General features: G+C 42.6%; 2 protein-coding genes across 2 annotated transcripts; both read right to left on the bottom strand.

Moving 5' to 3' along the window:
• Positions 1–13,589: 13,589 nt before the first annotated feature.
• KRTAP27-1 (keratin associated protein 27-1) lies at positions 13,590–15,952 on the bottom strand. The gene has a single exon (XM_066254981.1). It carries the CDS (start codon positions 15,911–15,913, stop codon positions 15,296–15,298), a length of 618 nt encoding a protein of 205 aa, XP_066111078.1. The 5' UTR covers positions 15,914–15,952; the 3' UTR covers positions 13,590–15,295.
• A 7,940-nt stretch (positions 15,953–23,892) lies between these two features.
• LOC136325336 (keratin-associated protein 13-1-like) lies at positions 23,893–24,541 on the bottom strand. Its single transcript, XM_066259563.1, has one exon. The coding sequence runs from the start codon at positions 24,485–24,487 to the stop codon at positions 23,999–24,001; it is 489 nt and encodes a 162-aa protein (XP_066115660.1). The 5' UTR covers positions 24,488–24,541; the 3' UTR covers positions 23,893–23,998.
• Between the last annotated feature and the right edge of the window lie 951 nt (positions 24,542–25,492).

The following is a 25,492-nucleotide window of genomic DNA, read 5'->3' as shown; positions in this document are numbered from 1 at the left end:
TTGTCTTTTTATTCCTGTAATAGTGACTTTTCAAAGAGCAGAGATTTTAATTTTTGTGAAGTGCAATTTTATTACTTTTATGGTGTTGTGTCTAAGAAACCCTTGCTCAGCCTTAGGTCCTAAAGGCTTTGTTCCTATGTTTTCTCCATCTATTTTTTGAAAATTTCTTTCCTCCACCAATTTCTATGCTCTTGTCTTAAAGATCACCAATGATAAATTCCCAGCTTTCAGTGTCAAGTTTTGCCCTCAATCTTAGCTCCATAGCACACTTGACATTGCTGTCCATGCTCTCTACCTGAAGCTTCACTCTGCTTATATTTCAGGATTGCTCTCATCTTATAGTTCTATTTCTATGTTACAGAATTGCCCATTTTGTCTCCATATCTACTTTCTTTTTCTTTTTCTGTTCCCTAGAATATAGGTCATTCTTAATTCTCTTTTGCCTTCCGTATCTACATCTCATTAATCTTAAAGGTTCAATTAATAGCGTTACATGGATTCATTCCTCTGTGTTCACAATTACAGACTTGATCTCTTCCTTGATCTCTGTTCCTCAGTGTGTAAGTGTCTGCTAGATCATTCCCCTGGGACACCTGCCACTTCAAATTCAATATTGATATATATGTAGTGCTTTCTCCAAAGTTGATTTCTCCTTCTATGGATTTTATTTCTAATGACGGTAAGATATTCCTTTAGTCACATAGGCTTAAACTTTTTTTTATTTTTATTTAGAAATCAAATTTAATGGGTGGGGGATGACTACTTTAGTCCATAAAACCACATAGGTTTCAGGTAAACATCTCTATAGCATTTGAATTGTCCATTTCATTGTGTGCCCATCATCCAAAGTCAAATCATTTTCCATCACCGTATATTTGACCCTCTTCACTCCCCTCCCCTTTCTGGGAATAAAAAAGATTAAACATAGGTTTAATCTATTTTAAAACTGCCCTTACCAATGTTCTGATCTCTATCATACCCCTAAAATATAGCTCAGGTGATATCCCTCCCTTTGGTTACAGTTATCTTGAATACTTCTTTAGTCATTGCCCAGAGAATAAGATCAAAATTCCTAAAGTTGTTATTCAAAGCTATTCAGAATATGAGTCCAACATACACTGCCAAGGGTCAGTCCTTCAGGTCTTCTCTCTGTGGGCCTCCTGATGACCCAATTTTCCATTCTCAGTGAATCCTCACCTGCCTTGCAAGTCCCTCTTTGTGGCTCTGAGTACTTCCCTCTCCCCACCCCTGGCCCTGCTTACCCACGCCCACTTATTCCTTATAGCCTAATTCAAATACAACCACAGCCAGGAAGCCTTCGCTTCTCCCCAACCAGAAGTAATTTCTTTTCCCTTCATATTTGTTTCTACTTCACATACCTCCTATTACACTGATCTTTTCATGCCTTATAGTCTATTCAGTTTGCATCTCATTTTTGCTTCTTGGGGATAATTATATCGAAGATCTTACAGCCTTATTTGTGTTGTGTTGCTAAAAATGTCCAACATTCTGTCAGTTTATGCAAATATTTATTAAACCCATGAATGGAAATGCTTTAGTAAATGATTTTATCTATTGAGTTTATGTATTTTCTTTTCTTTTGCTTTACCTCAACTAATTTTTTTTCTATCAGATTGAAGACTTACATGCAGAAAAATGTGTACAGTGATAAATGGCTGTGGAGGGAAATTGGTTAGAGATTGGTAGAGTCTGTCTTAATTTAAGCCATACTTTCTGATGGCTCCTAATCTTCTCATTTGGGTGTAGATGCACATCTCTAACCCTTTGGGTCCATTGCGCTATAAATTAGAACTAATCATTGTCTTTGGTTCCTTGAGAGATTTCACAGTGAAAGCAAAAATTTACAGATAAACCTCTTAAGAGAATGGGGAGACCTCGGTCTATCATAGGGCATGTCCTGTGTTTTCTCACTTAACACACACTTTACAGGCAGAGAGAGAGCTTGGTTCACCTCTTGGTCACAGAGACACCCTTCTGTTCCTCCCTTTCACAGCACAAGGCTCCTCTGGTCTCTCTGTACCCCAGACGCTGTAGGCACACAGCAGCCCCAGGGAGAGACTTTGCCTGAGATCAAAATGGCAACACTATGACTGGTCAGCAACTCCGCAGTCCCACTAATCAATAGGAGTTTGGCCCTAACAGACCTTCAGTTTCCTGACAGACCAGCAGCCAGGGCCAGTGAAGACTCGGAGTTCCTAAACCATTTGTCTCCTCTGAAGCATTATTTATAACACCACATAAAAGCTAGAGAATCACTCTGCTTGAGTTGAAAGACTGACATTTAAGTGATTCAAGTCTTCACCCTGGTCTCTTTCACAAACTATTCCCAGTTTCTTTTTTTCTTTCTTTTTCTTTTTTCTTTTCTTTTTTTGTGGCAGAGACAGAGTCAGAGAGAGGGACAGAGAGAGACAGACAGACAGGAAGGGAGAGAGATGAGAAACATAAATTCTTCGTTGTGGCTCCTTAGTTGTTCATTGATTGCTTTCTCATACGTGCCTTGACCATGGGGCTACAGCAGACTAAGTGATCCCTTGCTCGAGCCAGCAACCTTGGGTCCAAGCTGGTGAGCCTTACTCAAACCAGATGAGCCTGCGCTCAAGCTGGCAACCTCGAGATCTTGAACCTGGGTCCTCCCCATCACAGTTCGACGTTCTATCCACTGCAGCACTGCCTGCCTGGTCAGGCCTATTCCCAGTTTCTGATAAAAAATATTGCTTTTTTCTAAATGGATATTTTCTTTTCCCTGAAAGTTTTCTCTGAATATTTGAAAATATCCCCTTTGTTTCATGGATGAATACCTCTAGAAATGTTCTTATTTTATATTTGAGTCAATCACTAATTACATACTCTAAGATTTTGAGACCTGGGCACCATACATCATAGCTATGTATTCTTTCATGTTGGAAGTAGGAAAAGGATATTTGTTCTACTATCACTACCTCATCTCTCCAACAGTTCCCTTCCCGAGAAATGCAAAAACATCTGACAAGCACGGAGGGCCCTTTTTTGTCTGGGTGGCTTGTGGTCCTTTAACTTAAAAAAAATATCCTAACTCAGTACCTTCCTTAAAAGTGCACAGAAACTCCATTTCTTTAACATGACCCTTTCTCCTTTCAGTCTGTCCACTCTCTTTTTTGATCATTAAGCCCCTAAGACAGTGGTTGTCAAACTTTTTGAAGTCGAGGCACATTTAAAATCCTACAAATAATTGTAGGCACACTCTATACAAATTTCTGAGAAATATGTTATAATAATTAAGTCAAATATTAAAGAAAAAAATACAAAGTCCAAGCATGCTTTTATGGTAATTAAATGAAATAAATATGACAAAATTAAATTTATTCTGACATTAAAAGCATTTTTATGTTACATTTTTGAGTTATGCTTTTTAGAATTCATGAAAAAGAGGGGTTAAAAAATTAAAAAAAAATGTATCTTTTTATATATATAGATACATTCTTAGTAAGATTTAGTAAATTCGGCAGGTCCCAGCACAAATGTGTTAAATTTTTTTATTCTTGTGTTTATGAGAAACATGAGCTTGATGTTTCCTAATGATTTCTTCAATGTTTGGGCATATATTTGAAAACTCTCATTTTCTCGTCAATACATTGAAGAATTCTTGTCTTTTTACTCTTAATTGTTTGAGGGTAGTAAATCCTAATTCACATAAATAGGATGTTGAAAATTGTAGTAAAATGTTCAAAGCTTTTTTAGACATTGCCACATATTCTTCTTTTATAGAAATCCAAAAGGCTTCAAGAGACAATTCCTTATGTTTAATCATTAATCCACAATCAGTGGATATAGCTGCCAGTTCTTCTGTTAATGTTAAATCAAAATCACTTGGAGCTTCCATGAATGGGTTTCTAATCCAATCATATTGTTCAGTGTGAAGTGATGGAAAATGCTATAAATTAAATTCTGCCCATCAGCCTTCAAGTTCTATTTTATTTACACTTAACTTTTGCTCACTTCCAGAATGGAATTCTTCAATATCATGCTTCTTTTTGAGAAATCTATTCATTTTATTTGGGTGTATTTATCTAAAACTAATATAATGATGTGTTAGTAATAAATATAATAATGATGTGTTAACAAAAAGAGCAGTATTTCTGTAATAAAATGGTATAATAGAGTAACTATATTTATTTTTATATCTGGGCACATGCCGTGAACCAGCGCAGCTAGTAATTCCAGGTCCCGAGTGGGAATGGTGCAGAATTAAGAAAATACGTGGAATTAAGGAAATATGGGGTCGGGAGGGCCCTGTAATTACTGCTGGCAAGAACAAAGTGCACCCAAAAACTGAATCTTGCTTTATTTATAGGGCAAAATGGGCCATTAGCAAATCAATGAGATCTCTGATCATGTTTCCAAGGCAACCCAAGAATTTAACCAAGTGCAGAAAACCCCCACCATATATATCATTTTAACTTTACACCAAACAAAGAATAGAAGAAACTTGCCTCCAGTCTTTCCGGGGAACATGGGGGGTAGTGTAAACAATCTAGCACCACAGCTTAACAGCTTTTTGCAACCTAATCAGGCAAGTAAGGTGGGGGGTTGGGCAGACTCTCAGCGTACAGCCAATTCTCCACGCCTCTGTCCCCCAAAAATCTAAACTCCAAAAACCCTGTTGATTTTTTTTATCTCCAACAGGCACATATTTCTCTGGAATAGCAGCATAGAGTGCATCTGGAAATCTTCTAAGGTGCATACTCTGAGAACCACTTCCCTAAGACATCAGATTCTGGTCAGCATCAGACTGCCTTAAGAACAGTGCTTTGGGTCTATTGACCAGAGAGACTAAGTTTCAGTCAGGATAAAGGCAACATCTTGACCTCAGCTGTGTTTTAGCTCCAGGCTCATGGACAAAACCCTCATTAAACCAGACAAAACCATACCACAGCTGACATCAGGCCGTAATACACTGATCAATGACTTCCTACCCTGGCCCAAACAATCAGTAGAGCCCATGACCCCAACTCCCTTAATTACCATGAATAATGATTTTCCTCTATGTAACCCATCCCCTGGAAGCCATCAGGGAGCCAGGTCTTTGAGCATTAACTCACCTGTGATTCTGGGCTTGCCACCATCTTCTCAACTAATAAACACTTACTTTGGTGGCTGCAAACTCCTGTTTGCATTTGATTGGGCTTTGATGTATGTAGGCAAAGGGACCACTTTAGTTCAGTAGCAAAAGCATATGAACCATCACTAAAGACTATGGAGGACCTAATTCCATGACAAAGAAAACAGTACCTTACATAACAATCATCCAATACATAACATTTTAACATTAGATTGGCCATGAATGAACTGGCTTTGGGCTTTAATGGTCATGCATAAAATTAAAGACGTTAAGAAATTGAAGAGGCTCGAGCTAGAGACCATGGTGTTACAGAGCCTATTAACTACCCTGTTGGCCCAGTGGTGACTTTATGTTGATATATTGACTTGGCAATCAAGAACATTAAGTGTTCCCAGGACTAATAGCTAAATCAGAAGTAAGTGGTTGGTTCATTACATGAGAAACTTAAAGAATTTTCAACTGAAGTAAAAGGCAGGGAGGGGTGGCAATGGAATGGATGTGCTGAGAAGTCACAAGAATTCTGTATTCTCTGTGACTACTTTGGATCATTTGCCCACTTGTCAACTTCCTTCTCCACAAACGCTGACATACATTCTCATCTGTCCCCATGGAAATGAAGACATGATGTTGACAAAGAGATGTAACTTTCTGAAAGAGGGAAGAAGATGACCTTGCAGGTTGATTAATAGCATCTGAGGGAAGCACACTGGAATAAAGTGAGGATGTTGACCAAAATGTATGATTAATGGAGTATCATTTTGTTGTCTGATAATCAATACTTTACTGTCTATTAAAAAGGAGGTTTTGGGGGAAGTGATTGAAAGTCAACTCCTGGGAAACTGATTCAAAGATAGCTAGCCAGGCCTTGGCTGGATAGCTCAGTTGGTCAGAGTGTCATCCCAATGTGCCAAGGTTCCAGGTTTAATCCCTGGTCAGGGCACATACAATAATTATCCAATGAGTTCATAAATAAGTGGAACAACAAATCAATTTTTTCTATCTCCCTTCTTTTCTCTCTCTCTAAAAATCAATCCTACTACTACTACTAATAATAATAATAAAAGACAGTTGACAAAACAGCCTTGAACTCCCCTCTAATATAGCAGCCAGTCCCAAGTTTTCCCACATGTAGTAACCAGAATTAGGATTGATCTGAGTAGGAGGAAGTTTTTGCCTTTGTTCAGACAACACTGATAGACAGGAGCACCTACATTAAGCTTGAAATAAGGAAACTTGCCAAAGCTACGATCAGAAAGTAGTGAACTTATGAGGACTCTGGCTGGTTCTCTGGGGCACTGGGAAGTGATATGCCCTCTCCTGTGAGAAAGGGTAGGAATAGTGGGACCATCTCCCAGCTCAGCCCCTCTGGCAACCTGACCACTTTGGATCCATTCAGAGATGATGGTCAGGGGTCAACGCGTTTGACAATGGGTACTGGCTTCTACAACAAAGCTTTGGTTCCCTTGGGGAAATCTCCCAGAAATAGTAAGCCTCCTATGGGACACCAGAGATGCGGCATTGAGTGCCTTGGATTGGGTTTATCATGCTGATCAAGAAAACCCACCGTAGAGTAAAACTCTGACTTTAGGAATTTTCAGGAAAATTCTCGCAGTCTACCTCTCCACCTTGGAAATCATCTTTAGCAATTATGTTGAAACTGAGTAAGAAAAAAGAAAAAAAAAAAGGCAATGTGTGCCCCAATGAAGGTACACTCCTTTAAACATGACTCTGACCATGTGTCTCAAATCTGAGGTACCCAAGTTACCACCTGGGGATCCACAGCTAGAAAGCCCTGAGTCTGTGGCTGCTGAATCCAGGGATTCCTGAGGTTTAAATAGCTTTCAGTATGAAGCCGTGGCTGCCCAACGTGGGCCACTGAATGAACTAAAAACATGAGAACATTGTTTCAACCCCTAGCAGGTGCCTTGTTGCTAGGAAACAAAGCTAGAGGGACTTTGTTTACTGATGCTGAACTTTATTCATCCTCTCTCTCTCTCTCTCCTCCCTCCCCCCACGATGACCCCTCCTTCCTTTCTATCCTGACGGTCACTTTGAGGAAGAAGGTGAGTCAGCATAGGTCAGGGTAGAACCAATGTCTGTCTCTTCCGCCAAGAAAGACAGAGCCCATAAGAACTCCTTTATGCTGGGAGGCTGCCGGGGAAAAGAGGGACTCAAGCTTCTGTAGCTCTTTGCAGCACATTTGCCCGAGTCACCGTCACACGCACTCTACTGGGCGACAAGGGATGACACGGACTCTGAGGTTCTGGGAGATATCCCAGTCAGGAAGAGTAGATAATATGACCTTGTGGTTGGGTCTTTGGGGCCAAGTCTATGTCATTCTGCTGTTGTGAGTGTTATAGGCCTGTCCTTTTACAGGGGGCTCTCCTGATTGTGAAGAACTGTGTGTAGAGAAGTGCTGGCGCCTGTGGGGTCCCACTGAGCTCCAAGTCTCTGGGACTGATGACTTTGCTGAGCGAAGCCTCTGGCAAAGGAAGGCAGCCTCTGCCTGTGGGTTGCTGCTTGGAGGCATATTAATAATGTCTTTACTTGACTTTTGAATGAGACATATCGAATAGATTTGGTTCTGGTCAGAGAAGTCAGGGCAGTGGCACTCTCACAGGAAAACTCATCCAAGGCAGGCAGTGTTGAGATAAGTATCAGTCTCAGGAAAAATAAAGTCCCCATAGTCCTCTGCATTATTGCATGTCTTGAGAGCCAACCCCAGTACCCACTGTTCTAAATTCTCTTTCCAAGCACGTTTGTACGAAAAACAGCCTTGGGAAACAAATATAGGGTTTCCGTCTGGGGCAAAGGGTAGGCGTGTTTCCTGTCTATCTTCATGTCCAAGATCCTGGATCCCTGATCCCAAGCTTCCTCTGCTATAAAGATAACTCATGTGCAAGCAGGTGTCAGTCAGGGAGCCCCTTCCTGTTGCCCCGTGAGGACCGAGGCTCAGGCAATCAATGCCAGTGCTAACACTGGACCATCTGCTCCTGCTCTGTCTGACCCAGCTATCTCACGCCTTCTGCTGGCATCTGCAAGGCAGCGGCAGGTGAGCATCTGCAAGGCAGCGGCAGGTGAGCATGCTAGCTTGCAAGGAGAAAACGCCTCGGACCACCCCGGTTCTCACAGCCGCCTTCCCAAAGGTTTCTGCTTCCTAGTTGAAATTCTGGCTCTGCAATTCCATATCTAGCTCTATTAATTTCAACAGTCATTTAGTAAAACAGGAATTTAAGTATAAATACAATAATCATAATAATATGAAAATAATTAGTGCAAAGTCATGCGTTTATACAACAAAGGTCACCAGTAAAGGCTCGTCTGTTATTAGGAGATAAAGGAGACAACTTGACCCCATATTGAAAACATATCTCAAAGGCATAAAGGACGTTAAAACCTGACAGGAGAAGGAACAACTGTGAACCATGGCTCGGTTAACAAACAGTCTGAAGTCTGAACAGTAAAGCGATAGGTAGGTGTGCTAGAGTATTCTTTCAAACAGTCCAAATCACATGGTCTTCTCAGAACCTGCCCGCCTCTCCCAACTGTGCTAGGTAGAACTATTTAGGTGCTTTATTGAGAAATTGACAGCTATGAGGAATTCCTCAAAATACCTGAAGGTTTAAGATTATAGAACTCAAAAGCAGAATAGCTGCTGGGTCTGTAGCCCATCAGCGAACTATCCAAGAACCTTTACTCTGGGCCAGCAGCTGTGAAGACCCACCAAGGACCATCAGTTGAGACAGCTCAGGCATGAGCAGCCATGAGAAAGTCGCTGTCCACATGGTTCAAAGCTTGAAGTGCAGGTTGCCAGAACAAAGTGTGGAAGCAAAGGTGGGCGATGGCGGTGTGACAGGTTCTGGCCCCAGCACAGTGGAGAGGCGAGGTGTGAGAGTGGTTCAGGTGCTGGGTGCTGGCATGTTGGTCGGCAGCTGGTGGTTTCCCTTCTGGATTCTTGGCAGTCCTTCAAGAGCCGAGTTCTGCCATTACTGCGAATGGCTAGGCAAGGGGCACGCGAGGCTCACATGTAGGAAACAGTTATTAGACGAGATGACACAAACAGCCCCCTGAGGGAACAACAGTTCGGAGCTGAATGATCACTGAGAGACGAGATGGCCTCAGTGCAGATTCTAGGCAAAGCACCCATATGCAGAGCCATTTTCCCTTTGGTGCTGGGGCTTCTAGGCATTTTACCATCCAGCACAGACTTTATTCTAAATCACTGTTTCAAAAAATGGTGCTAAACGCAACTCCATCATGTAGATGTCAGGAAACATGGCTCCTTATAGCCACAGACAAGGACTCACTGAACCTCTCCAACTATAGGGACCTATAGTTTTATTTACCACTCCATAAACCGTGCATTTAGAGAAACAATAATCCAGCCCCCACTGAAAGAGGGTTGAAATTCTGCAGGTAAAATTAATGTTTACAATAGCTGCTTATATGAACTTAAGAAAAGGCATATTTATGACCCCATAAAGGTTTGTTTATGTGTTGTGCATGGCCTTTAAATGTACATAGAGGGGTCATTAAAAGTTGTGCTTGGTCCATTTAAATATTCTTAATCAACTTCTCATGAGGGACTCTTGGGCGGACAGCCTGTAGCACTCAGGGAAGAGAGTCACTGGGCTGCAGTTCCAGCTGCAGGTTGGCTCCAGCGGAGCCCCAGCCCTGGCAGGTATACTGGTTCACCTGTGTGTGTGAAGCTCGGTAAAGATCTCTTACACGGAAAGCAATAGTCACGATTCTATGAAAATGTGACCATGATAAAAATGAAGGCACGTAAAGCACACCCGTGCCGAATGGCCAATGCGTCTTAGCCACAAACACTTGGGCCAACAGACTTCACTCAGCTTCCTGAGAGAGGAATGGGGACCTCTTAGCTCTGATGGGACCTCTTTTGGAACAAAACTGAGCTTGGCTGATATCCATCCTTAGAGGAAAGCTCAGCGGTCCAGAGTGGTACGTGGGTTTTCGATTGCCTAGCACCCTACATGTGGACTGAGGGCCCCGAGCCCCACCTCATGATCCATGCTCAGAACACTATGGTCGCTCATAGTGAAGCTGGAAGTGAAGCAGGACTCCTGGGGACCAAGCCCCAACCAACTGAGCCCCAGGACATGGGGAATGGAGGCGGGCCAGGCCCACTGTAAGCCACTTGATGCTCAATGAGGCCTTGAAAAATGTAAAGAGACTGATGCCTTTTCTGTGTCCTGTGAAGGATTTCTGAGAAACAGTTTTCTCAGAGGCGATGGACATTCTGATTTTAGCACAGCACAGGTGCACCTGTGCTCGTTACAAGCCTTTACTGAGGTTCACTGTAAACCTGGTCACAAAACAAATCCGCTGCAGCACTTGCAAATATTAATAGAGTTGAAATCTTAAGTGTCTTTATTTCACTCTCCCCTGAGGTTTAATTTAACAACATATGATGTCTAGAGGAAGAAACTTTGTTCTTGAGAATTTCAACCTGCCGTTCAGTGTCAGAATGAGTGGACCCTGTCCCCATGGGAAATAGGCAAGTTGCTCACCAGAACCTGCTGTAAAGGTTGGCAGGGTTTGTGGAGGAGCCCTTTGGAGCCCAGGTGTCCTCTCTGTGCATTTCACTTAAAGAAGCCACAGCTCCTGTCTTTGGACTGAGAGGTAGTGTATTGCTTAGTGTCATTCTTAGATTTTTTCTTCGGTTTTCTTGCCCTTTCTTCTCATTATCTTTGACAATTAGAAGTACCTGCACACCTGCTGGAGCACTGGCTCTGCACTTGAAGCAAGAGCATATTAAGTAATGGAAGACTAACGACAACGTCACCATTTCCAGGATTTACCTTCAGCTGTGTTGCTGTTGCCTCTGGCCTCCAAGGAAAAGTCTCTGAACCCCATTAGTAACTGGTTTCCATAGAACCAGAGAAGGTTGTACAGAAAATCCAGCAACAGACAGCACTATGCAACCCAAAACGTGTTTTGTTTTATTTTTTTAATTCAAAATTTTAGAGAATCTTTACATGTTTACTCTACTTGTATCTATAGGTTTGTGGTCTATTGTGTTGCTTATCAAAGCCATAACTGATATAAAATGAAAGACATACACAGTATTCAATACATATTTAGAACTAATAAATAAGAGCTATTTTACAGTCTTGGCACCATTCAGCATAATCAAAAAATATATATGTTATTGAAATTCACTAATCTAGGCTTCTCGGAGAACCTATGGTTAAGCTTCCCGCCTATTGAAGAGTCTAGAGTAGGACAGTCCATGCACCAATCCCACCAGAGCCCTTCTGTTCGGGCAGGAAGAAATGTTGTGAGCTGTGCAGAATACTGTGTTGCCTACACCAGTGGTCCCCAACCTTTTTTGGGCCACAGACCAGTTTAATGTCAGAAAATATTTTCACAGACCAGCCTTTAGGGTGGGACTGTATCTCGTGACCGAGACAAGCGTCAAGAGCAGGGGTCCCCAAACTTTTTACACAGGGGGCCAGTTCACTGTCCCTCAGACCGTTGGAGGGCTGGACTATAAAAAAAACTATGAACAAATCCCTATGCACACTGCATATATCTTATTTTAAAATAAAAAAACAAAATGGGAACAAATACAATATTTAAAATAAAGAACAAGTAAATTTAAATCAACAAACTGACCAGTATTTCAATGGGAACTATGCTCCTCTCACTGACCACCAATGAAAGAGGTGCCCCTTCCAGAAGTGTGGCAGGGGCCGGATAAATGGCCTCAGGGGGCCGCATGCGGCCCGTGGGCCGTAGTTTGGGGACCCCTGGTCAAGAGTGAGTCTTAGACGGATGTAACAGAGGGAATCTGGTCATTTTTTAAAAAATAAAACATCATTCAGACTTAAATATAAATAAAACGAAAATAATGTAAGTTATTTATTCTTTCTCTGCGGACCAGTACCAAATGGCCCATGGACCGATACCGGTCCATGCCCCGGGGTTAGGGTCCACTGGCCTACACCACTGAGAGACATCTGCAGTTTTGGCGAGAACTGCACAGAATCTGGGTCATGTAAGCAGCATATGTCCTTTGCCCCAATAGCACAAGGCTGTTCTTAGTCTCTGTCCCCAAGTTTAAATCCAGTATAGAGAAATTTTGAGAAAAAACTGAGGGTGAGGCCCCAGGAGTAAGCATCAGATGAGGTATGAAAGATGTCTTGCAAATATCGACACTAACACTCCACGAAGCACTTACGGGGCACGCCGTCACTGAGTGTCACCGTTGCCCCGAGAACTGGGCATTACCTCCACACATAGTGAAGGAATGGAGTCTCAGAAATGTTCATTGTCCCTGGAGACACAACCAGAAGGTGGCAGGATTTGGATGTGAATAACGTCCATCCTGATCCGAGGCCCCTTTTCATGCACGGCACTGAATCAGTCGCCCACCAAGCACCTGTCACTGCAGGACACTGCACCTCCTTCTGTTCCGGCACCAAGGGTCTTAGTTCCTTTTTCTCCATAAAAACCTTCAACGTGGAAGTGCATGCTAGTCCCTCCTTCAGCCAAATTCTCCTTCCTGGAGGGGTCACACTCAGCCTGTCAAGAGTGAGTGAGGGTGGGAATGAGAATGAGGCAGACTGGGAAACGGAAACTTTGTTTAAGCCTGCTACTCTCTCCCCACACGCACACTGCACACAGCACACAGCACACAAAGACACTTTCACCACCATCTCTTTTCCCGAACACCCAGGGAAGGAGCGCAGGCCTGGAAGGCAAAGGGGAAGGCGTGTTTTTTTCTCCAGAAACTGGCTGAGTGGAGTTGAACTCTTGCCAGATGCCCCCATTTGAGCTGTGTTGTAACAGTCTTCACCACGAGTGAGTGAATTTTGCCTGTGTTTGCACGATTGCTGTGACCAGAGTCCCAAGATGCGACCATGCGAACACAGCCAGCCTGTACCCCCTCTGCCAGTGCGTGTGGCTGCTCACACCGGGCCCCAGCTCCTGTCATGTTTCTCTCTGCAGGGATATTCTGCTGCGTGGCTGCCCTATGCTCTATCCCGTGACGAGATCACAATGTGTTCATTCTGCCTTTTTCAGACCTGCTTCTGCTGCCTCTCAGCCACTCCCGTCTATGGAAGCACCTATGCACATGGTGGCTTATAGATTTTAGGTTAAATCTTCCTAGGGGCCCTGTGTCTAACCCACCCACAAACCTGATGGATAAACCAACATCGGCTTCATCAGATGCAGAGATGCTTTCCAGCCTTCGTCAACAAGGCCTGAGTGTATTTCTCAAGCATTTCTCTTAAAAGAAGTTGCTATTTGCGACTGTCAAGGTACAAAACAGCTAATCTCTCATCCTTTAGATCAGTGGTCCCCAACCCCGAGGCCGCAGACCGATACCGGTCCACAGAGAAAGAATAAATAACTTACATTATTTCCGTTTTATTTATATTTAAGTCTGAACGATGTTTTATTTTTAAAAAATGAGCAGATTCCCTCTGTTACATCTGTCTAAGACTCACTCTTGACGCTTGTCTCGGTCACATGATATATTTATCCGTCCCACCCTAAAGGCTGGTCCATGAAAATATTTTCTGACATTTAACCGGTCTGTGGCCCAAAAAAAGTTGGGGGCTACTGCCTTAGATGACTAGCTTTCCTACTAACCATAGATTTCTGTGTTTATCTGTAGATCCCTACTCTGCCCTTCATATTGACTCTGAGCTGGCCAATCACACTGTTAAATCTTACTAAGCTTTTCCTGCACACAAGGTCGTGTTCTGAGACCTTTCAAATGATAGCCCATAAAGTCTCACAGTGGCCCTACCATTGTCATCTCAGCGCTGAAGTTGAGTAAGCTGATGTGGACAGTGGCTAAATAACTTGTCCGCACTAACGTAGCTGGGATTCCAGTAGCCTCCACCCAGCACGGCTAAGATTCAGAGTTTAGGAAGTCTAACTTTAGAGTCCATGCTCAACCACGACCTTGTGTTGTCATGAACAGTGAGCATTCATTCATGGTTCACCCACAGCTTTGCAGGAAAGAAGCTGCTCTAACAAAAAAATGACCGCATATTTCTAATCTGTGGCTTTTATGGTTTTCCACAGTGAATGTGTTCCCTATCATCTGCTCCTCCCACAACATGGCCTCTGACTCAGCTTCATACATACAAACAATGGTACAGAAACATGTCCTTCCAAATATTTATACCATTGTCACCTGGTGAAAAAACAATAAAACCTGTAATACAAAACCCACAAAAGCATTGACTACAAATACTTGACTTGGAGTGTTGAATACACAATACAGTGTACAAGTGATGCGTTTGTTGTGGAATTGTACACCTGTAACTGGTAATATTTAGTTAACCAGCATTCACCCCAATAAATTCAATTAAAAAATAATAGCATGATAATTAAATTTATAATTTTACATGAAGTAAATTTGTTTAATACAGAGGACATTTCCCAGTGCAGAAAATCACTAAAGAAATAGTGAAGAGAGAAAGAAGAATGGCTTAAATAGACTGTCCAAGCTAAACTTAAGCTCCTCATCTTCAAAGATCCCTGGCTGCTTTGTGGTGATGAAGCCTGTTGAGGTGAAATTCAAAGTTCTCCATCCCTTTTCACATAGCAGAGTGGATTCCATCATTAACGAGAAGAGCGTTGTGACACAGCAGGTGCAGTAGTGAAAGGACAGTAAGTAGACACAGATTGAAGTGGAGGTCTGATGTAACTGCACAGGCAAACTCTAGTAGAGTCAAATCCATTAGGGTTTATGGGACTAGGTGGGCTTCTGTTTATACTCCAATATTTGTGGATTTCTGATATTAGTTACATTATATTTACATTTATATTATTATATTATACCGGACATGGTGCTAAGTATTTCCTTAGTTAATGACCAGTAGCTAACATTTTATTTTGACTTTTTAAGCCCTGTTAGCCTCTGGTTGGATTTTTATGGACCTATTACAGATAGGATCCTCATGATCTAGAGTGTTAACATGCTTTCTAATCCCAGCTCAGCATCAGAAAAGTCCTCAAAAGGGGGGAAAACCCATAATTTTTTTGCTTCTTGGAAACAGTAGAAGACAGGTTTATTCACTTACAAACACAGGCACAATCATTTGTATTTAGAGAAATAAAAATTCCTAGATATCTCAGGAACCAGTTCATCCCAATTAGAATGGTATTTCCCCTCCACACGCTGCATGTTCACTTATCAGGCAATTGCCAACCACCCGTCACACAGCATGTTGGCTCATAAGTGTCAGAAGAAGGTTCCAGGAGGTGTGGCTCTGGCGTGACCGAGGCCAGAGGTCTGCAGGGACTGGGTTTGGGCCTCTGAGTGTGGCACTGGCTAGGTTCACACTCCAGAGTTTGGCAGTTCTTAGGCACACATGTCTTGGGTGGGCAGCACTTGGCCACGTGGCTCACGGGTGGACCGCTCTGGATCACAAAACCTGTTTGCTGGCTGCGTCCTGATTGGCAAGGCTGAGATGCACACTTGGACATGACTGAGGAGCTTCCTGATTGGTGTGTTGTCCTTCTGCAGGGGCTGGAATGGGAACAAGTCGTCTGGATGATGCTGGGAGGGCAGGCACTTTGCATTCCACTACTCCCTGTGCACATTTCTTGGTCGTGGTCAAGCACTTTGCTGCAGCTGGTGTCTCTGCAGGTCTCCAATTTGTCCAAGAGCCAGGTCCTGTCATGGAAGCTGCTGGGTAGAAACAATCCATCATCAAAGCTTATAGGATTAGAGCCATGCACGATGGCAGCGAGAGGTGGGACATTGTAGGAGCTCCTGAGCAAGGGGCAGGGGCTCTGGGGCATAATGGTAAAACCCTCCACGGAAGTTGTTATTAGGACCCAATGTGCTGGGTCTGAAGGTTGAATTCTTTGCTCAGGTAGTTATATACTCGAAAAACTGGGTGTTGGCTTCTCCTCAAGACTCTTTTTCACCTCCTTGCTTGAGATAATTGAGGGACAACATCTCGTTAGCACTTTGTTTGTATATGAAGATGAGTCTTAGTAACAAAGAAGCCACTGCCTTTTGAATCTTTAAAATGGCTTTCATGTTCATCCCAAAACTGACTCATTGGGGCAGGGTTTGTCAAATGTGAGTCCCAGCATGTCACGCAAGCTGAGTGTTGTTGTATTTCTTTCTTTAGTCACTATGACCCTCCATAATGGTGAGTGGACAATAAGAAATATATGTGGAAACAGCCAACTGGATATTAATATTCAGCTTTGAAGTTTTGAGAGAGGCCACCTTAGCCAAATGTGCTAATACCACCAAGACATTTTTAGTCCAATTCAATCCAATGGAGCCCCCGCCTCGTTCCACGCAGGTCTGATTCTGTCCAGCTGGTCAGAAGATGAGAGAAGAACTCTCTATAACAATATCCCTTCTTATTGTTTACCCAGAATACTGAATGTGGCCATTGCCCTATAAAAACTTACCCTTTGTCTAGCATGCTCTTCCCCTCATCTTACCAAAGGCCTGGTTTTATAAAGCTTTTCCTGATTGTCCTATTTAGAAGTGATTGTTTCTTCTTCTGAATTACCAGTGGATTTTTAAATTGAATTTATTGGGATGACATTGGTTGATAAAATTATACAGGTTTCAGGTGCACAATTCTATAATCCATCATCTGTATATAGTGCTGTGTGCTCACCACCCCAAGTCAGGTCTCCTTCCATCACTACTTATCCCCCTCTACCCTCGCCTGCCTCTCACCCTCTGCACTCCATTTCCCCCTGGTAACCGCCACACTGTTGTCTGTGTCTCTGAGGTTATTTTTTTGGCTTCATCCTTTCATGTGTTTCCACACAGCCCCCCAACCCCCAGCACCTCTGATAGCTGTTTGGGCACATTCTTTATTAGGATGTATTCTATACCAAGTAGTGCGTTACTTCTATTAATGTTCCTCAAAGGTCGATATGCTGACTTGGTAGCACATCTGTTCCAGATATGCTCACTTTTGTTTATCTGGTGTTTAGTTTTCTGACTGCAGGGTGACGATCTGTTCCTATAACAGCATACTGCATGGGGCTCACACAGTTCCCACTCACAGCACAGAAGGTACCAGCACATTTTCTGTCACCCTCCGTGACTGACTCAGCTCAGCTATGACAGCCAGTCAACAGAAGTGTATTCTAAGCAGCACACTCTGATCTCCCCTTCTGAGGTCAGGAGACCACCAACACCACTCAGGAACTTTGGACAGCTCTTGCACAGACTCCTCCTTGACCTGTGATCGACTGGGGATAATCTTCCAGAGGCCACGCCTGGATACAGTCAGCCTGAGAAGCTGTGTAGGCACTGGCACGTGCCTTTGTGACACACGCAAATAAGTTATCACTTTGCGTGGCCTCTCTTGTGTGATTACAGGCTCATCACACCTTCCACAGGAACCCGCACACACCCCTTAACTCGCACGCATGTTTGTATCGGTCCTTGCACAGAGGCCCCACCATAGCTCTGAGTCTCCTGCTTACAGTATGAATGGGGTCTCACTGACCTCAGAATGAGATCCGTCCCCCTTCGCCTGGCCTATAGCACTTGCAAGACCTGTCTGACACCTACTCTTCTAACTCTAAACCTTGTCATTTCTCTCTCAGGTCTCACTCAGATCCTTGAGTGGGTGAAGCCTTTCCTTTCCCCAGAGCTCACCCTGTCCCTGTCCCTCCGCTGCCTCTCTCCCTCTGTGCACAGCTCCCTCCTCACCGTGCGTATCTCGGCTCAGGGTTAGTTACTGCTGACCATGTCTTTCCTTCATCACTCACTGGAAAAGAGATTCCCTTCTTAGGGTCTGATACCTGAGTGTGTAATGGTCTTATTTCTTCCCTGTGCCTTTGCACCTGCACTGTGCACTCCATAAAGACAAGACACCTGTTTGTCTTCTCACCTTTGTGTCCCCAGCATGGAGCACAGTGCCTGGCTGGTGTGTAATAAACAGCTCCATCAATGGATTGTAAAAAAATTAAGAAATAGAGCCCGACCAGGCAGTGGCACAGTGACCCGGGATGCTAATGACCCAGGTTAGAAACACTGAGGTCACCAGCTTAAGCGTGGGCTCATTCAGCTTAAGTATGGGCTCACCAGCTTGAGTGTGGGGGTCACCAGCTTGAGTGTGAGATCATAGACATGACCCCAAGGTTGCTCTCTTGAAATCCAAGGTCACTTGTTTGAATATGGGGTCACTGGCTCAGCTGAATCTCCCCCCCGTCCCCAGTCAAGGCACATATGAGAAAGCAATCAATGAACAACTAAAGTAAAGCAACTGCAAGTTGATGCTTCTCATCTCTCTCCCTTCCTGTCTGTCTGTCTCTATCTGTCTCTCTCTCTAAAAAGAAAAAATAAATTAATGAATAGAAAGTGATACATGCAAAGGTATTTAAATTATAGCTGATGTATGAAGAGGCACAGCTCTGAAATGTTGACACACCCAAGATTTTAAAAAACTGTCCAGGGTACAGAACTCAAAAATAAGATAAAACAAAACAACCATGCCTACTTACCCTTTTGCTGCCCCCTCTGTGAGACAAGAATGAAATTATTAAGGAAGCCATACATCAGCACAGGGCAAGCTGAGTCAATTATTCCCCATAGTGTCTGATTATACGTCAGCATGTTCCAAAAAGCTTTTACTGTGAGAAAATGTGGTACTCTTCTCTGTCGGCACAAAGTCCTGTTGAGAAACCCCGAGTGGCAGAGGTGGGACATCACCTGGGCCAGCACTCACACAGCTGTCTCTCATGACAGCCTTCACATTAACCTTGCAATGTGCAGAAAATTAGCATGTGCCTGTGCAGTTCCAGATCTCCAAATGCCACACAGTTTCCATCACTTGTGAATAAGCCATCCAAGAGTTCTTTTCTCTTTGCTGTGAGGCACTAACTTGCACATTCTACTTAACTGAGTGTTGCATTAATAGGTACTTCAGCATACAATTATGGCAATGAATAAACAGAGATTTGGCCAGTGCTGGATTTATGGAGGGAGTTACATGGCTTCTGATTACAGAACGACGTAGGCTAGAACAACAGGTTACCTTGCAAATTGTTTTCATGAAACTACTAAACACTAAGTGTTAGTTTTGTAGGTGCTTGCATAATGGTACTGGTGCAGTTTGCCTACCATCTGAGAAATGAATAGAAATAATTATATGATTGCTTATAGTGACTGGATGCTTTGCTACTAAAATGTTGAACAATCTCCTGGTCTCTCCTGGTCTAAAGGTGATTACAGCTGCAATGATACCTCCTAACCACCAGAGGGTAGAATATCAACATTTGCTGTGTACTTACCTACAATTAAATATAATAATTGTATTATAACAAATAAACAAGTAAATATAAGGAAGGATTCTGGAGTCATACCGCCAGGATTCTAAGCCAAGTTTTACAACCACAAACTGAAACCTTAAGCATTTCCCTTAAATGTCTATGCCTTCATTTCTTAATTTTTAAAATAAAAAATGATCAACCTCATGAGATTGTTTTACTGATCAAATGAGGTGATATGTATGGGACTGCTTGCCACATATTGAGTGATATAAATTAACAATTATTTCTGGTCAGGTTAAGGATCTTCATGCAGACCAAGATGTTCCATGGCAATAGCACTCTGAGGTTGATATAAAGCTGTAAGGCAAAGTAAACAATGTCTTTTTGTTTGAGATTATGTTGCTTGTTGTAAATGGTGCACATTTCATTCTTTTAAGGGTTGAATAAGTATTTATCATTCCTGTTAAAGATCTAGTTGGCCTGTCTCCATCTCTCAAGAGTTTGACACTTGGTAATTATAAGCTTGAGTAGTTTATATTGCTTTTATATTTGAATATGTGGTGATTCTGGACTTTAAATCACTTTTTCAGCTCTAGTAAGGTAAAAAAAAAATTAGAGTTATGCTTAAGTATCATAATTCATCTCACTTCTCCCACAATCCATTTCCCCTATCCTTGCCTTAGTTTTATCTCATCAGCCAAATGTACACAAATGGCCTCGGTTAACTTAAATCCCTTATGCTTCTCCACCGGGCAGTCACTCATGTAGACGGAGTACGGAACAAGGGAGGAGAACTAGACCAGGAGTGAAGATGCCTGGCTTCCGGCCCTGTTGGTTCCATTAATTTACTGCATGAGTTTGGACCCGTCACTCTGCCTCTGTGGATATCTTACACGATAATGAGCTTAGATGAGAAGATTGGTAAGGTCCCTTCCAGCTGACAGAGTCTATGATTTCCTATCAGAATCTAAATATCTTAGAGTCCAAGAGGACATTAAAGTACATCTGTCAAATCTACCTACCAAAAAAAAAAATGTGTACTTTTATTAAATCATCTCATCTTTATTAAGATTATTTATGGAAATTTTAATAGGTAGACCAAGACTGATGTTGGTGGATTATTGGTTGCCATGCATGCTGACAGAAATCCACAACTTTAAATGAATAGTTCTGTAGTATTTGAGAGTAACTCTGAGACTATATCAACTATGTCTCTTTGGACAAGAATGTATTAGTCCCTCTCAAAAGAGTGGGTGTTGAGGGGAATGGCTAACTGCCTTTAGATAGGACATTTTGTAAAAATAAGTCAAGGGCCATATAATCCTTCTTAGACACTGTGATGCACAGAGAAAGATATTTTAGAATATGGAACACCAAAATTATGACCATAATAATGATCCTTATGTGGAATATGGACATGGCCTCTTGCCGGCAGGATCTGTTTATAACAATAAATAGATTCTCTTAGAAAATTATAATAAAAGTATTCACATATGATAGGGTTTCTTCTCTGAAACTATCTCTGAGCCATTTTGCTTCTTGGTTATTTACAATTCAATTATATCTGACTTTAATTCACTTAGCCACTGAAGGAAAAAAGAGGACAGTTTAGAGGATTATATAGTGTCTATGCAGCCCTCAGTGATAAGTAATTAGAGAAAAAAATGAACCATAATATCTGGACCATCTCAGCATTTCAGCTGATATTCTCAGCTCCTTGCTCCACTATGTCCTGGCTAAGAGAGCGTCATGTATTATTATAGGGTGACTCTGTAGCGATCACACCCAGCCTTCTGTTCCTTCTTCAGAGGCCTTACGCTGGCCTGCCTCTCAGGTTGGCTCTCCATGAAGCTATTTTCCTGTCTTGGTGTGAGTTTGTTTTGAGTGGCCACGTATTGTCTGTGGTACTGCAGCTGTGATGGGTCCGTTCTGACAAAAATGATGACCAGAGGATGGGTGACAATGATGGTAACTACCTTGTCTAGATAGAGTTCAACCAGTCAAAACAAATGTATGTTTGATGTCCTTGACATGAACTATCCTGGAGACTGTCACTCTGGTGGCATTTCATTTATTTATGAAGTTAACTCTGTTGGGTATTTACCACATGCCAGTCCTCTTAAACAAGACTCTTCTGTGTTCAGTAAGAATATAACAGGGGTAAATAAGCAAAACTTTACCAATTAAACAAACACACTTTGAATTAAATGTTAAAAACAGTAATATTTTAATTAACAAAGGTACGAGCATCTATAATGCTAGGTGGGCATTGGGTAGTGCATAATCCATTCTGTCAATTGTGGAATGTCCTTAGGAGAAGAGAGAGAAAAGAGAATAGTTCCCTAGGTTTTTAAGGGTAGAATATATGCTGTTCCTTCTCAATACTGGACTGTCTAAGGGTTCTGCTCTTTGTGCGTCTTCATGGGATCAGAAGCAAGCAGCATTGGCGGAGTGCTTGCTGGTGGGTGGGTGTTGTGGGCAGTGGTGGGACGGGGCTGGAAGAGATGGGGTGGAATGAAATGGTCTTTCACATTACATTGATGGGACAAGGATTGTTCTGGGTTTTAAATGAGGATCTCGTTTAGGAGAACATTAGCTATAAATCACAGAAATTGTAATTCAAAGTGGCTTAAGGAATAAGAAAAATGTATTGGCACATTTACCTAAGTCGTGAAACAAGACAGCCCAGGCTCTTTCTCTGCAGGTCTCCTGGTTTTGCCCTTTTGCACAGGATGGTTTGATTTTCATGCCATATGCAAAATGTGTCCAGCATTCCCTGTAATATATGATGAAGTCCCGAGGAAGAGACGGTTGCTTTAACAACTTTACAAGAAAAGCTTTACTGAAAGCACCTGTTCACATAGGTCCTTCTTGTTGGTTTAAGTCAGGTCCCAGGTTCTGTCCTGAACCAATCTCTTGCAGTGGGGAATCAGGGTGCCCCCAGACTAGGCAGATTCAATTCTGAAATCATGGATATAACCATGTGCATTTAAAGGACTGACTTGCCACTAAGGAAGGAGACACACAAATCTAGTTCTGTGGGAGGAAGAAAAAGAAGGAGAAAACTGTGAGAGCCATGAGCAGTGGGCTGCCCACATCTACTGACATGTTTTCTTCTCACTTACGTATTTCAAAGTATAGATGACTGTGCTCCCAACAAGAGAATTTATTAGGCTATCTAGTTTTCACACCCAGACCTAAGCCCTAGGTATCAAGAAGTAAGGCCTTCCTTCTCAATTCAAAGTACCTATTCCTGTTACTGATATATTCCCAGGGGGCCTCAGGTGACGTCCATAAAAACCGATGGCCTTGTGATTACCAAACACAAAGGGAGAGTAAGCAACCACATAAGACTCTTAGAAATTTTGTTCATTTTTTAAAAATAATAAAATGCATGCATGTTGGATTCCGACCTTAAGATGTCTGTTTCATTTCAGCGGTTACTGCTGTAGTTAAAATCCTGACCTCGCAGACCCATCATGGCTGGTGTGGCCGGGGTGGGGGGTGGGGCGTTGACAAGCATTTTGTCAATTTCCTTGTCAGCTTGCTGAGGTGCCATGTCTGTCCCTTGAACTTTTTTTCTTCTTGGGCCAGACCCTAGTAGTTTAATCAAAACTAAGGTGCCCTGATTAGGCTCCCCTGACCAGGCAGGAGGGGGTAGACAGAATATACCACCCCAAAATATGCCTCTTTGGCATAAGGGTTATTATAGACAGGTCATTTTTAGTAAACAGTGGACACAGAAAAGCTCTGAACACTGAGAAGTTACCCTTTCATAAGAGTAACTTCCATTGATCAGGGATATATCCATTGGAAGGATGTCTCCCTCCCTGTACCAGGTAGGGCAGGGGCACCAGATTTGTATAAACTCTTATCCACGGGCCAGCCTTGGATTCAAATCTGTTTGACAACCTCATCCTTATTTCTTGTGCTGTTCCTGGGACCGTTCCACATTCCCCTCATCCAACACCTTCTTTTGTCTTAACTGGGGATGTGATGAAAGGTGACAGCTGGGGACATTTCAGAGCCACTGAGTGTTCCTGGGTTTCTCCATGTATACACGACACATACATGTTCTTAAAATCATGTTAGTTTTTCTCCTGTAAATCCGCCTTTACATTGCAGAGATTTCTCAGCCAGGATTCTAGAAGGTTAGAGAGGAAAATATTTTTTCTTCCCCACACACTGAAGAGTGTAGGATAATCTCCTAGCCAAGATCTGATTCTATTTGCCAAAAATTCTGGGGAGCTAACTCTGTGTTGTCAGACAGTTCTTTCTACTAAGGAACCTACTTCTTCAATCAAACACTTATTGTGTAACAGTTAATTTGGAATTATCAACAGGTATCCATATATATATATATATGTATAATTAATTAATTAATAGTAAGGCTTGTGATCAGATATTGGATTAAATAAGTTTATTTGAAGAGGGAAAAAAAAGACTTCTTGCTCCATTTTCAACCAGAGAAGAGAGAAAACAGAAGTAAAACAAAATTGATACTCTGAAATAAATGTGAATATTATGAGAATTTTTATTTAATTATCATTCTTTCCAGGTAGTATCTGACATTAACTTTAAGGAGAATAACTGTGAAGTTACAGACTAGAATCCTAAATAAATTAATCAGTAGTAGAAGCCAGATCTACAGGCTGCTCTGTAACACGGTGACTGGCAACTACTAGAAGAAAAGCAGGTTGGACGGCAGGAACTGGCTCTATAGCTCTGGGAAGGGAAGCCACAGACCCTATAGCCCAGGGGTCTGCAGACACTGGACCCACAGCTCAGGGGGTAGCATCCTCTGGATCCATATCCCAGGGAGCAGCTGCTGCCTGACCCACAGCCCAGAGACCCAGGGTAGGTTGTCCAGCGGGGATGGCAGAGCGTGGGGGTCCTTGGGCTGGAGCAGGACGTCTGGCAGCTGGTGGGCTCCCAGCAGATCTCCTGGCAGCCACTGTAGAGAGAGGAGCCCTGTGGGCAGGAGCTGGGGGAGCAGAGGTCAGTGCTGTAGACCAGGTTGCTGGGGTAAGAAGAGCCACAGGAGGAGCCTGGGTAGTGGCAGTAGCCCCGAAGGGAGCGCGAGGAGAAGTTTCCAGAGCAGCAGCTGTGGGACATGTTGATGGAAGACGTGAGTTCAGCTGAGTGACAGTGAGAAGGTGTCCTAGTGTGCCTGCCTTCTCCCAGCCATGTTTGTATATATACCCTCACCGCCCTGGCTGTGATGCTGACCCTCCCATTCTTGTGCGTGCCTTGTCATGCAGAGAACAAATTAATCTAGGCTGTAATTATAACTAATCACAACTGAGCATGTTCATGTTCTTAACTGCTATCTAATTATTCAGTTTTATATGCCACTCTGCTTTTTTAAAAAATTTTCTCTTTTTATTTAGAAGTAAGGTATGGTTTGTCCTCTGACACTGGTCATGATGCAAATAGCATCCTGCCAGCTACACTGAGCTAGACTGGGGGGTTCTGGCATGAGTGTGAAGATTATTACCCACCATGTACTCCCAGTGGTCATCGACTCCTTCCTCCCAAATATTTATATGTATTTTCCTGAGCATTTACTATGTGTAAAATATTTAAAAGAAATTGTGGAATCATTTAATTATTGCAACCACCTTATGAAATAGGAATTATCACCAGGTTAGTAACCCAGGTGATCCTGTCTTCAAAGCTAGCAGGAATCATATGCTTTGCTGACAACTTGATAAGATAGTCTTTTCTGCTCTTAGAATCACATGAAATGCCCAGGTGGCCCTGGCCAGATGGCTAAGTTAGTTAGAGCATCATCCCAAAGCACAGAAATTGTCGGTTTGATCCCTAGTCAGGGCACATACAGGAACAGATCAATGGTCCTGGATATCTTTCTCTCTTCCTCTCTCACTAAAATCAATAAATAAAAATTAAAAAAATAAATAAATACCCAGGTGGAAAAAAAAAACACATTTCAATGTGATAACATTTGCATGTTATTGGATGTGCTTGCCTATGCACTTTACCTTCTTTTATGAAACCCCGAAATGCAGCCACTGAAGAAATAGCTTTTCTTTGTGTGTGTGAGTGTATGTGACAGAGACAGAGAGAGACAGAGAGAGAGACAGACAGAGAGAGAGATGA

The sequence above is a fragment of the Saccopteryx bilineata genome, chromosome 2 (assembly GCF_036850765.1).
Source record: "Saccopteryx bilineata isolate mSacBil1 chromosome 2, mSacBil1_pri_phased_curated, whole genome shotgun sequence".
Taxonomy (NCBI): Eukaryota; Metazoa; Chordata; class Mammalia; order Chiroptera; family Emballonuridae; genus Saccopteryx; species Saccopteryx bilineata.
Note: the sequence above shows the minus strand (reverse complement) of the source record. Positions and strands in the feature narration are given on the sequence as shown.

Excerpts from the sequence above, each read along its gene's own strand:
- KRTAP27-1 (XM_066254981.1), bottom strand. The coding sequence starts at position 15,913 with ATGCCCCAGAGCCCCTGCCCCTTGCTCAGGAGCTCCTACAATGTCCCA.
- LOC136325336 (XM_066259563.1), bottom strand. The coding sequence starts at position 24,487 with ATGTCCCACAGCTGCTGCTCTGGAAACTTCTCCTCGCGCTCCCTTCGG.